At 47.0% G+C, this 13,122-nt stretch overlaps 2 protein-coding genes across 18 annotated transcripts in view; both read right to left on the bottom strand.

The window, feature by feature from the left end:
- LOC118380761 (MAP7 domain-containing protein 1-like) overlaps nt 1-9,925 on the bottom strand; it is a 40,860-nt gene extending 30,935 nt beyond the window's left edge. Inside the window, exons 1-4 of one of the 7 annotated variants that reach the window (XM_052472752.1) lie at nt 8,777-9,925; nt 7,439-7,459; nt 3,921-4,084; nt 1,356-1,464 (exon numbers count right to left, since the gene is read on the bottom strand). In XM_052472752.1, coding sequence (XP_052328712.1) covers nt 1,356-1,464; nt 3,921-4,084; nt 7,439-7,459; nt 8,777-8,873 — 391 coding nt within the window. In that variant the 5' untranslated portion in view covers nt 8,874-9,925. The remainder of the gene's footprint in view (nt 1-1,355; nt 1,465-3,920; nt 4,085-7,438; nt 7,460-8,776) is intronic. The other 6 variants (XM_052472751.1, XM_052472750.1, XM_052472755.1 and 3 more) reach the window with 6 other exon arrangements.
- Nucleotides 9,926-10,982: 1,057 nt separating this feature from the next.
- LOC127909977 (putative uncharacterized protein DDB_G0290521) overlaps nt 10,983-13,122 on the bottom strand; it is a 43,077-nt gene continuing 40,937 nt past the window's right edge. Inside the window, exons 2-3 of one of the 11 annotated variants that reach the window (XR_008073199.1) lie at nt 11,314-12,405; nt 10,993-11,271 (exon numbers count right to left, since the gene is read on the bottom strand). Coding sequence is in view for 1 of the 11 variants with exons in the window: in XM_052472757.1 (XP_052328717.1) it covers nt 11,804-12,405 (602 nt within the window). In the remaining 10 variants the exon portion in view is untranslated. Of the gene's footprint in view, nt 12,406-13,122 lie in introns of all 11 variants that reach the window. The other 10 variants (XR_008073202.1, XR_008073206.1, XR_008073207.1 and 7 more) reach the window with 10 other exon arrangements.

The raw sequence follows: 13,122 nt of genomic DNA, 5'->3' as shown, positions 1-13,122 counted from the left end.
TCTAAACCCCAGCAAATGTCTAAACCCCAGAAACAAATGGCGTCTAAACCCCAGAAACAAATGGCGTCTAAACCCCAGAAACAAATGGCGTCTAAACCCCAGAAACAAATGGCGTCTAAACCCCAGAAACAGATGGCGTCTAAACCCCAGAAACAAATGGCGTCTAAACCCCAGAAACAAATGGCGTCTAAACCCCAGAAACAAATGGCGTCTAAACCCCAGAAACCAATGGCGTCTAAACCCCAGAAACAAATGGCGTCTAAACCCCAGAAACAAATGTCGTCTAAACCCCAGAAACAAATGCCGTCTAAACCCCAGAAACAAATGGTGTCTAAACCCCAGAAACAAATGTCGTCTAAACCCCAGAAACAAATGCCGTCTAAACCCCAGAAACAAATGGCGTCTAAACCCCAGAAACAAATGCCGTCTAAACCCCAGAAACAAATGGCGTCTAAACCCCAGAAACAAATGGCGTCTAAACCCCAGAAACAAATGGCGTTTAAACCCCAGAAACAAATGGCGTCTAAACCCCAGAAACAAATGGCGTCTAAACCCCAGAAACAGATGGCGTCTAAAACCCAGAAACAAATCTTTCTAGAGAACACCAAGTGGTATAGATTGTTTGATTTGAACTACAAAGACTAAGAAACAAACAAACACAAACAAACAAAAACACACACACACACACACAGACACACACACATTCTTATTTAGACTTCAGAGAGGAGAGAAGGCTCCTGACATCGTCACAATCCAAGAGAAGGCCTGCCTTTCACAAGCTTGAGTCATCGTTGGACTGAGCGGCATAGTGTACTGTAGGAGACAGTTGGCATACTGAACGTTGAGAATGTTCCTCACAGCTCTGTGATAAACTCAACACTTTGCAGTTCACACAGCAAGTCTAATGAAACATTTATATGACGCCTTCCACATATTCCCCTCTGTCTCCTATATCTGGATTCTACTGAACAGTTAGAATCTAGAGTCTGAGAAACAGTTCAGATGAGAAGGATCAATACAAATCTAGTCTACCCATAGGCAACATATTGTTAGTAAACATGAATTATATAATGACTCATCTAGCTATTGTAATAGTGCTCAGATGAGAACTCTACCACCCCTAAACCAAATTACAATCCCACCCCTTCGACACCCTAACTGTAGGACACTGTAAATCAACATTAGTTAGTCTAGAACGTCTCTGTCCTGTTCTATGCTGCTCAATGAGGGAACTGTGTGAGCAGTTGTACGAGACATCATAGGGTCCTAGGTGGTTCGGGTCTATGTAGTAATATGTGGTTCTATGAGGTTCTATGTGGTTCTAGGAGGTTCTTTGTGGTTCCAGTGCTGCTCACTTTGTCTGCGCGAGGTCTGGTTGAGGCCTCCAGCCCAGGACCATCTCTGCTGACGGATCTCAGCCCAAGTCTTTTTGGTTGACTTCCTGATGGCCGCCTCGTAGCGCTCCTGTGGCGGGGTAAAAGGGAGACAAAACTTTGACTCACTCAAACAGCTACTGAGGACCTCAACGTGTAATGTTTCTACAACCTCCAACCACTATATGTATATGTACCCTGTGACCTTGTCCCCACAAAGCAAAAGCTAAGTTTCTATATTTGCAATCAGCAAATGCTTAGATACAGTGACCAAATACTTATTTTCCACCATAATTTGCAAATAAATTCATAAAAAAATCCTACAATGTGATTTTCTGATTTTTTTTTCTCATTTTGTCTGTCATAGTTGAAGTGTACCTATGATGAAAATTACAGGCCTCTCTCATCTTTTTAAGTGGGAGAACTTGCACAATTGGTGGCTGACTAAATACTTTTTTGCCCCACTGTAGTTGGATGGGCTGTGTACAGCTGCAACGATCGGTAAGCTGCGCAGATAGCTGATGCTTAAAGTTAGTGAGGGAGATATAAGTCTCCAACTTTGGGAGATTTTTGCAGTTCGTTCCAGTCACTGGCAGCAGAGAACTGGAAGGAAAGGCGGACAAATAAGGTGTTGGTTGGGGATGACCAGTGAGATATACCTGCTGGAGCGAGTGCTACGGGTGGGTGTTGTTATGGTGACCAGTGAGATATACCTGCTGGAGCGAGTGCTACGGGTGGGTGTTGTTATGGTGACCAGTGAGATATACCTACTGGAGCGAGTGCTACGGGTGGGTGTTGTTATGGTGACCAGTGAGATATACCTACTGGAGCGAGTGCTACGGGTGGGTGTTGTTATGGTGACCAGTGAGATATACCTGTTGGAGCGAGTGCTACGGGTGGGTGTTGTTATGGTGACCAGTGAGATATACCTGCTGGAGCTTTACGTGCAAAGATATACACTTGGGTGTTGTTATGGTGACCAGTGAGATATACCTACTGGAGCGAGTGCTACGGGTGGGTCTTGTTATGGTGACCAGTGAGATATACCTGCTGGAGCGAGTTTCTGCGGGTCTGTTGTTATGGTGACCAGTGAGATATACCTGCTGGAGCTTCAGTCTCTGGTGGGTGCCTCCTTATGGTGACCAGTGAGATATACCTGCTGGAGCGCGTGCTACGGGTGGGTGTTGTTATGGTGACCAGTGAGATATACCTGCTGGAGCGCGTGCTACGGGTGGGTGTTGTTATGGTGACCAGTGAGATATACCTGCTGGAGCGCGTTTACGGGTGGGTGTTGTTATGGTGACCAGTGAGATATACCTGCTGGAAAAAGTGCTACGGGTGGGTGTTGTTATGGATGACCAGTTAGATATTTACCTGCTGGACATTTCTAAAAATCTGGTTTTGTGTTGTTATGGTGACCAGTGAGATATACCTACTGGCAGCAGTGCTACGGGTGGGTGTTGTTATGGTGACCAGTGAGATATACCTGCTGGAGACAGTGCTAGGGTGGTGTTGTTATGGTGACCAGTTAGATATACCTGCTGGAGCGCGTGCTACGGGTGGGTGTTGTTATGGTGACCAGTGAGATATACCTACTGGAGCGAGTGCTACGGGTGGGTGTTGTTATGGTGACCAGTGAGATATACCTACTGGAGCGAGTGCTACGGGTGGGTGTTGTTATGGTGACCAGTGAGATATACCTGCTGGAGCGCGTGCTACGGGTGGGTGTTGTTATGGTGACCAGTGAGATATACCTGCTGGAGCGAGTGCTACGGGTGGGTGTTGTTATGGTGACCAGTGAGATATACCTGCTGGAGCGCGTGCTACGGGTGGGTGTTGTTATGGTGACCAGTGAGATATACCTGCTGGAGCGAGTGCTACGGGTGGGTGTTGTTATGGTGACCAGTGAGATATACCTGCTGGAGCGAGTGCTACGGGTGGGTGTTGTTATGGTGACCAGTGAGATATACCTACTGGAGCGAGTGCTACGGTGGGTGTTCTTATTTGACCAGTGAAATACCTGCTGGAGCGTGCCGTCCGGGTGGGTGTTGTTATGGTGACCAGTGAGATATACCTGCTGGAGCGAAATGCTACGGGTGGGTGTTGTTATGGTGACCAGTGAGATATACCTGCTGGAGCGAGTGCTCGGGTGGGTAAAGTTATGGTGACCAGTGAGATATACCTACTGGAGCGAGTGCTACGGGTGGGTGTTGTTATGGTGACCAGTGAGATATACCTACTGGAGCGAGTGCTACGGGTGGGTGTTGTTATGGTGACCAGTGAGATATACCTGCTGGAGCGGTGTGCTCGGGTGGGTGTTGTTATTGACCAGTGAGATATACCTACTGGGCTCTGTCATGCCTCACATGGTGGGTGTTGTTATGGTGACCAGTAAGCTGATATAAGGCCGGAGCTTTACCAGGTAGCAAAGATATACACTTAGGTACAGTATGCTGTCCCCTAGCCTGTAACAAAACTACCTACAAAACTGAACACAACACTTGAGCAACAGAGAGATCTTGAAGGTGACCCTCCTCCAGTCCCCACCTTGTTCTTCTCTAGTTTCTGCATCTGTTTCTCTTCCAGGAGGGCTCTGCGTTTCTCAAGCTTCAGTCTCTGGTCCTCCAGCCTCCTCCTACGTTCCTCCAGCTGGCTCTCCCTCAGACGCCTCGCCTTCGCCTCCTTCTCCAGCCACTGGGCCTTCTTAGTCGCTCGACAACGGGAGGAACGGGTACAGGGTTTTTTAGATTTTTTTTATTTCAAATGATTTATTTTTATTTATTTTAATGTTCTGAAATTATTCAGACCTCTTGACTTAAAAAAAAAAGTGTTACAGCCTCATTCTATAATGGATTAATTTAAATGTTTATTTGCAAACATTTCTAAAAATCTGTTTTTGCTTTGTCATGATGTGTAGTAGTAGTAGTATTAGTAGCAGTAGCAGCAGTAGTACAAGTAGTAGACAGTATTAGTAGCAGTAGCAGTAGCAGCAGTAGTACAAGTAGTAGACAGTAGTAGTGGTAGTAGTAGACAGCAGTAGTAGTAGTAGTAGACAGCAGTAGTAGCAGTAGTAGACAGCAATAGTAGTAGTAGTAGTAGACAGCAGTAGTAGCAGTAGTAGTAGTAGTAGTAGTAGACAGCAGTAGTAGTAGTAGTAATAGTAATATTAGTAGTAGTAGTAGTAGTAGTAGTAGACAGCAGTAGTAGTAGTAGTAGTAGTAGACACCAATAGTAGTAGTAGTAGTAGTAGACACCAGTAGTAGTAGTAGTAGTAGTAGTAGTAGTAGACACCAATAGTAGTAGTAGTAGTAGTAGTAGACAGCAGTAGTAGTAGTAGTAGTAGTAGACACCAATAGTAGTAGTAGTAGTAGTAGTAGACAGCAGTAGTAGCAGTAGTAGTAGTAGACAGCAATAGTAGTAGTAGTAATAGTAATATTAGTAGTAGTAGTAGTAGAGAATAGTAGTAGTAGTTGTAGTAGTAGACAGCAGAGAATAGTAGTAGTAGACAGCAGTAGTAGTTGTAGTAGTAGTAGTAGACAGCAGTAGTAGTAGTAGTAGTAGTAGTAGTAGTAGTAGACAGCAATAGTAGTAGTAGTAGTAGTAGTAGTAGTAGACAGCAATAGTAGTAGTAGTAGTAGTAGACAGCAATAGTAGTAGTAGTAGTAGTAGTAGGGTCCCACTGTGTTTTATTAGTGCCCTCTAGCAGATACTGAGTTTCACTCCACAGTCTGCGTCTCATTTCTGACAGCCACAATTAAAATACAATGATACTGCTTTGTTTAAACTCCCAGCATGCTGTGCACCAGCTGTGTCCTCTCAGCTCATTGGGCCTCCCCTGAGGTAGACACGCCACATGTGTTCTGTATCTCAGAGTGGCATTTCCTGTTTTGCAGTCCTCTGCATGTGGACCTACTTCCAATACACATGTGTTGTTAAAGACTAGCATGGTGAGGGGCAGGATACGTGTGAAGAGGTTTTTTGGATGAAGCTCAGTGTTGAATGGATGAATGTGAGATGTTTTTAATAAAGCATGCAATCCTCATTCCGGAATATTAAAACATTGAACGAAATACATGAGTGTTTGATGTTAGAAGACGAGGTCCTAATTTGTATTCTGTTCACCAGTCCATCCCTAGCCGTTCTCTATGTTAAGAGGTAGAATAGTCTAGTCTGTCTGCACCCCCATCCACAAAGACAACACTTTCTCCATGTCTCCATCATGGAATAAAATCGTATTATATTCATTTTCAGTACATCTGATTGGCAGAAATACATTGGCTAAATACATTGAGTGCATGCACTTTCATATTGTACTGGCATTACTACAGCTTCATACACAATGGCCTTTACATAACAGCCCCATGGTTAAATGTACGTCGTGTTCTCTCTCATATGTGGTTCAACGGATGAGTATGGATGATAATCACGTGTTCCTTTATTCTCAGCATGTCATCATCAGTACAGTATACATACTGTAGTACATCCAACCATAAACATACAGTATACATACTGTAGTATATCCAACCATAAACATACAGTATACATACTGTAGTATATCCAACCATAAACATACAGTATACATACTGTAGTACATCCAACCATAAACACAGTATACATACTGTAGTACATCCAACCATAAACACAGTATACATACTGTAGTATATCCAACCATAAACATACAGTATACATACTGTAGTACATCCAACCATAAACATACAGTATACATACTGTCGTACATCCAACCATAAACACAGTATACATACTGTAGTATATCCAACCATAAACATACAGTATACATACTGTAGTACATCCAACCATAAACATACAGTATACATACTGTCGTACATCCAACCATAAACATACAGTATACATACTGTAGTATATCCAACCATAAACGCTTGATGAAGTGAGATCTAAACATTTGCAGTCTGTAGTCCATATGAGATTCATATCTAACATCTGGACAGACAGAGAGATTGTTCCAAATGGCACCCTATTCACTATCTAGTGCACTACTTTTGACCAGAGTCCTATGGCCAATGACACCCTATTCACTATATAGGGCACTACTTTTGACCAGAGTCCTATGGCTAATGACACCCTATTCACCCTATTCACTATATAGTGCACTACTTTTGATCAGGGCCCATAGGGAATTATCAGGTAAAGAAAAGGCTTCTTCCATTGGTTGGCTTCTGAAATGATTCCGTTGGCATGGCGATTATAATGAATCTAATGAAATGAGTAATTGCATCTAATCTGTCTGAGGCACGGCGGGTCAGTTCACAGTAATCACTACACATTTTTCACGCCTCGCCCCAGGGGGACTATGGGACGGCTCAGTGGGAGACGTCCTCTGATTGGTCAGTTGGTTACTGAAGCTTTGACCTCAGCGTACAGGGAGAGGGGGCGCGCTTGGGCCATCGTTAAGGGATCCGATGTACTGCATGTAGAGTTGAAAACAAGCTCACAGAATACCTTGGATTGGATTGATTGCACAGGCTTTGGGTTGAGTGTACAAGCAAGGGGCTTGAGCCAATGCTATGGAATGAGGCTGTGGGGAAATTATAGTGTACTGTCTCTGAGTTGATAATAAGATCACACAATACCTTGACATAAAAATAGAACCTGAAAACATATAAAGTCAAGAAAAATCTATACTGGAAAGACTTTACAATGATCCAACAAAATGATGCAAAGTACACATGCAAACACGTATAATGGACAGGAACAAATTAGGTGAAAGGCAAATCTCCACACAATGAAGACAGGAAAGAGAAAACATGATGAGGGACTCGTATAACTGAACTATCTGATCATTCTTCTTCTCAGAGACAAACAGGATGTTGTAAAGGTTCCCAGTGGACAACAACAGGTCAACATCCAGAAAGCAACAAAACTGATTCATGAACGAGAAAGAAAAAGACTGTTCAGAAGCAGACAGAAATAAAAATACATTGCATCCCAACCACAAGGTGGAGATGTGGAGAAAAGCATGACTGTTGCTGATAACAACGGATGTTACCAACGCTGATCTTATATAGAGCCGTATAGAGTAGCCTTACCTTGCAGCTGAGTTTGCTGTTCTGAAGCAGCAAAATGAGAAGACAACAGCAATAATCAATATCCATCAATCATTAGAAAGAAAAAAACCCATGGCAGAACCCCCATGACAGAACCCTCATGGCAGAACCCCCATGACAGAACCCCCATGACAGAACCCCCATGACAGAACCCCCATGGCAGAACCCCCATGGCAGAACCCTCATGGCAGAACCCCCATGACAGAACCCTCATGGCAGAACCCCCATGGCAGAACCCCCATGGCAGAACCCCCATGGCAGAACCCCCATGACAGAACCCCAGAACCCTCATGGCAAAACCCCATGGCAGAACCCCATGACAGAACCCCCATGGCAGAACCCCCATGGCAGAACTCTTATGGCAGAACCCTCATGGAACCCTCAGAAACCCATGGCAGAACCCTCATGGCAGAACGCTCATGACAGAACCCCCATGGCAGAACCCCCATGACAGAACCCCTAATGGTAGAACCCCCATGACAGAACCCCCATGGCAGAACCCTCATGGCAGAACCCCCATGGCAGAACACCCATGGCAGAACCCCCATGGCAGAACCCCCATGGCAGAACACCCATAACAGAACCCCCAATGGCAGAACCCCCAATGGTAGAACCCCCAATGGCAGAACCCTCATGGTAGAACCCCCATGACATAACCCCCATGACAGAACCCCCATGGCAGTACCCCCATGACAGAACCCCCATGGCAGAACCCCCATGGCAGAACCCCTAATGGTAGAACCCCTAATGGTAGAACCCCCATGGCAGAACCCCCCTAATGGTAGAACCCCCATGACAGAACCCCCATGACAGAACCCCCATGGCAGAACCCCTAATGGTAGAACCCCCATGGCAGAACCCCCATGACAGAACCCCTAATGGTAGAACCCCCATGACAGAACCCCCATGACAGAACCCCTAATGGTAGAACCCCCATGACAGAACCCCCATGACAGAGTAATACAATGTAAGAGAGGCCAATGGTTAAAGACAGGCGGACAGTTCAGGGTAGTGTAATACAAAATTTTGTATATAATGACTTAAATGTAATGTAAATGTAAACATATTGAAGGCTACAGTGTCTATTGGTTTATTCCATACCTTCTATATCTCTGCCTTGTGTCAGGAATCCAAATGGCACCCTATTCCCTTTATAGCGCACTACTTTTGACCAGGGCCCTGGGATAGGGTGCCATTTTGGACGCTTCCCTAGACATGACTAGCTGAGTCTCTTTGGCCTCCATACCAGACAAGCCCAACATGTCACACATGATAACAGAAAACACATTTCTCTATAGCTTATTTTCCTTTAGGGCTTACCAATGTATTTGGCCCTCTCCTCCCTCCGCTCCTTCGCCAGCTTCTGTCGTTGCTCTGTCATCAACCCATCTAGGCAGAGAGAAAAACAACTATGCATCAGATATACATTTATTTTTACCTAAAATATCAATGCACCAAACGGCTGATCACACCTGTCATGTAGAGTGTACTAGTATGAGAGAGGTCACGTAGCTGAAACAATTCCTGCATCAATTCTAAACTACGGAGTGATGTCATACACACACTACCGTTCAAAAGTTTGGGGTCGCTTAGAAATGTCCTTGTTTTTGAAAGGAAAGCACATTTCTTTGCCCATTAAAATCAGATAAAATTGATCAGAAATACAGTGTAGACATTGTTAATGTTGTAAATGAATATTGTAGCTGGAAACAGCTGATTTTTAATGGAATATCTACATAGACGAACAGAGGACCATGATCCGCAACATCACTCCTGTGTTCCAATGGCACGCTGTGCAAGTTGATCATTTTAAAAGGCTAATTAGAAAGAGCTTCATTAAATAGTACCTGCAAAACATCAGTCTCAACGTCAACAGTGAAGATGCTGCCCTTCTAGAAAGAGTTGCAAAGAAAAAGCCATATCTCAGACTGGCCAATAAAAATGAAAGATTAAGATGGGCAAAAGAATACAGACACTGGACAGAGGAACTCTGCCTCGAAGGCCAGCATCCCGGAGTCGCCTCTTCACTGTTGACGTTGAGACTGGTGTTTTCCCTGATCCTCTTTGATAAACACAAACATAAGATGAAGGATATTTATATTAATTTCAGATCCTGTTTCAGCCTCGGCCTAAAATATGTCTTCATTGGAAACGGGGCCCTGGGTCTTCTTTCTGGAGTCCCATGCTATGTCATATGTATGTCATATGTATGTCATATGTATGTCATATGTATGTCATATGTATGCCATATGTATGTCATATGTATGTCATATGTATGTCATATGTATGTCATATGTATGCCATATGTATGTCATATGTATGCCGCCAACCTGAGAGGGCCTTGCAGCAAGAGCTGCGGCCGTCACTATAGCAACAACTCTTTCCTCCCACCACCACAATCAAAGGGTGAATTCCTGTACTGGCGTCTCACAGCCAGGATGGGCGTCTCACAGCCAGGACGGGCGTCTCACAGCCAGGATCTCACAGCCAGGATGGGCGTCTCACAGCCAGGACGGGCGTCTGCCAGGACGGGCGTCTCACAGCCAGGACTGGCGTATGCCAGGACGGGCGTCTCACAGCCAGGACGGGCGTCTCACAGCCAGGATGGGCGTCTCACAGCCAGGACTGGCGTCTCACAGCCAGGATGTATGGCGTCTCACAGCCAGGACTGGCGTCTCATGCCAGGATGTCACAGCCAGGACTGGCGTCTCATGTATGGACGGGCGTCTCACAGCCAGGACGGGCGTCTCACAGCCAGGACGGGCGTCTCACAGCCAGGACGGGCGTCATCATGTAGGACGGGCGTCTCACAGCCAGGACGGGCGTCTCACAGCCAGGACGGGCGTCTCACAGCCAGGACTGTATGTCTCACAGCCAGGACTGGCGTCTCACAGCCAGGACGGGCGTCTCACAGCCAGGACTGGCGTCTCACAGCCAGGACTGGCGTCTCACAGCCAGGACGGGCGTCTCACAGCCAGGACGGGCGTCTCACAGCCAGGACGGGCGTCTCACAGCCAGGACTGGCGTCTCACAGCCAGGACTGGCGTCTCACAGCCAGGACGGGCGTCTCACAGCCAGGACGGGCGTCTCACAGCCAGGACTGGCGTCTCACAGCCAGGACGGGCGTCTCACAGCCAGGACTGGCGTCTCACAGCCAGGACGGGCGTCTCACAGCCAGGACTGGCGTCTCACAGCCAGGACTGGCGTCTCACAGCCAGGACGGGCGTCTCACAGCCAGGACGGGCGTCTCACAGCCAGGACTGGCGTCTCAGCCAGGACTGGCGTCTCACAGCCAGGACGGGCGTCTCACAGCCAGGACGGGCGTCTCACAGCCAGGACTGGCGTCTCTGGACGGGCGTCTCACAGCCAGGACGGGCGTCTCACAGCCAGGACTGGCTCTGTCTGGAGCCAGGACGGGCCTGGTGTCTGGAGCCAGGACGGGCGTCAAGCCAGTCTGGGAGACAAACCTGGTCTGGCCAGGAGGGCGTCTCACAGCCAGGACTGGCGTCTGGGCTGGACAAGCCTGGTCTGGAGAGACAAGGCTGGTGTCTGGAGAGACAAACCTGGTGTCTGGAGAGACAAGCCTGGAGTCTGGAGAGACAAACCTGGAGTCTGGAGAGACAAACCTGGAGTCTGGAGAGACAAACCTGGAGTCTGGAGAGACAAACCTGGTGTCTGGAGAGACAAACCTGGAGTCTGGAGAGACAAACCTGGAGTCTGGAGAGACAAACCTGGTGTCTGGAGAGACAAACCTGGTGTCTGGAGAGACAAACCTGGTGTCTGGAGAGACAAACCTGGTGTCTGGAGAGACAAACCTGGTGTCTGGAGAGACAAGCCTGGTGTCTGGAGAGACAAACCTGGTGTCTGGAGAGACAAACCTGGAGTCTGGAGAGACAAACCTGGAGTCTGGAGAGACAAACCTGGTGTCTGGAGAGACAAACCTGGTGTCTGGAGAGACAAACCTGGAGTCTGGAGAGACAAACCTGGAGTCTGGAGAGACAAGGCTGGTGTCTAGAGAGATATGCTGGGGAAGGTTTAGGGAAACTCCCTAAGCCTGAAAGTCCTGTCCCAACACAAGGCTCTCGTCCCTCCCCCTCTATACCGTCCACCACTCCCCTAACAAATGAAGATGTGTAGTTCACCCACTGCCATCTGTCTGATTGAGTCTGTAATGGCTGAAGATCCATTAGATTAGTCTGAGGAACCTTTCACCCGTCCACAGACATGAATGCCTGAATGGTTCTCCCCTCACATAGCTTCAACAGCTACCAAACTGTACACCTCACACTGGATGTCCCCCATGCTATTTCCTTATCTTCCTGGTTACAGTATGTCTCTCAGTGGGTCTCAGAGCTGTTCTGAGCACAGGCCACGTGTTGAATAATGTACCTCCTTTTTTGGGATGGGGGCTGGTGCCAGACCCAGGGGTGCCTGGTCTAGCATCTGTCTTGGTGGAGGGGTCTGTCTTGGTGGAGGGGTCTGTCTTGGTAGAGGGGTTTGTCTTGGTGGAGGGGTCTGTCTTGGTGGAGGGGTCTGTCTTGGTGGAGGGGTCTGTCTTGGTAGAGGGGTCTGTCTTGGTAGAGGGGTCTGTCTTGGTAGAGGGGTCTGTCTTGGTAGAGGGGTCTGTCTTGGTGGAGGGGTCTGTCTTGGTAGAGGGGTCTGTCTTGGTAGAGGGGTCTGTCTTGGTAGAGGGTCTGTCTTGGTAGAGGGGTCTGTCTTGGTGGAGGGGTCTGTCTTGGTAGAGGGGTCTGTCTTGGTAGAGGGGTCTGTCTTGGTAGAGGGGTCTGTCTTGGTGGAGGGGTCTGTCTTGGTGGAGGGGTCTGCTTTGGGACAGGACTCCGTGTCTGGGGAGAGGTCTGAGATGGTTGAGTCGTCTGATGTCAGAAGGTCCTTCACTATGTTCTTGTCTTCATTCTGGTTGTCCAAAGGCTCTGGTGTGGAGGAGATACCTGGAAGAAAGATAAAACATTCATAAAGAGTAAGTTTGAAGACAAGATATTTGTTTAATTTCCTAAAATATCATAATATATCTATCTACCAGTGCAAATAGAATATTTATGATATCAGGCCACACCTGGCCATGATTACAGACACCTGTGTGTGTTCTTTGACACTGTATAAACTAGTGACCCACAGTGTTTCTCATTATACCCTGATGAAGACAGCTTGTCTGTTGAAACGTTGGTTATCAGGTTATTACATTATTGCATCTGAGCTCCTAGATTGAGAGGGTCTCTTTTTACTTACACATGATTGATATCAACATTATCTGAACATTACTAACACCTGTCCCAGAACACAATTGGGAGAGTTTTATACATGTTAACTCCATTTCTTGTCTTTCCAGTACGATGACGTGATGCTATCACTAGTGATGCTAACAAACTCTAGCATCATCCCATTCTGCTCCCAGGCCACCTTCACTGGGAAGAACGGTCTGCTGTCATTATCCCAAAACTCCCCATTACCCTCCATTAACATCTCCTTCTCATCCAATTCACACACATCAGTCACACTCCTCCCCCCCTCCTCCTCCCCCTCCTTCTCTTTCGGTTCTGCAGAGCCAAACTCCCCCACCATCAGACATTACAGGGACAGGACTGGCAGGAGGCACACACTGTTTCCAATATGGCACCCTATTTGCTATATAGTGCACTGCTTTGGAC

The sequence above is a fragment of the Oncorhynchus keta genome, chromosome 20 (genome assembly GCF_023373465.1).
Source record: "Oncorhynchus keta strain PuntledgeMale-10-30-2019 chromosome 20, Oket_V2, whole genome shotgun sequence".
Classification (NCBI taxonomy): Eukaryota; Metazoa; Chordata; class Actinopteri; order Salmoniformes; family Salmonidae; genus Oncorhynchus; species Oncorhynchus keta.
Note: the sequence above shows the minus strand (reverse complement) of the source record. Positions and strands in the feature narration are given on the sequence as shown.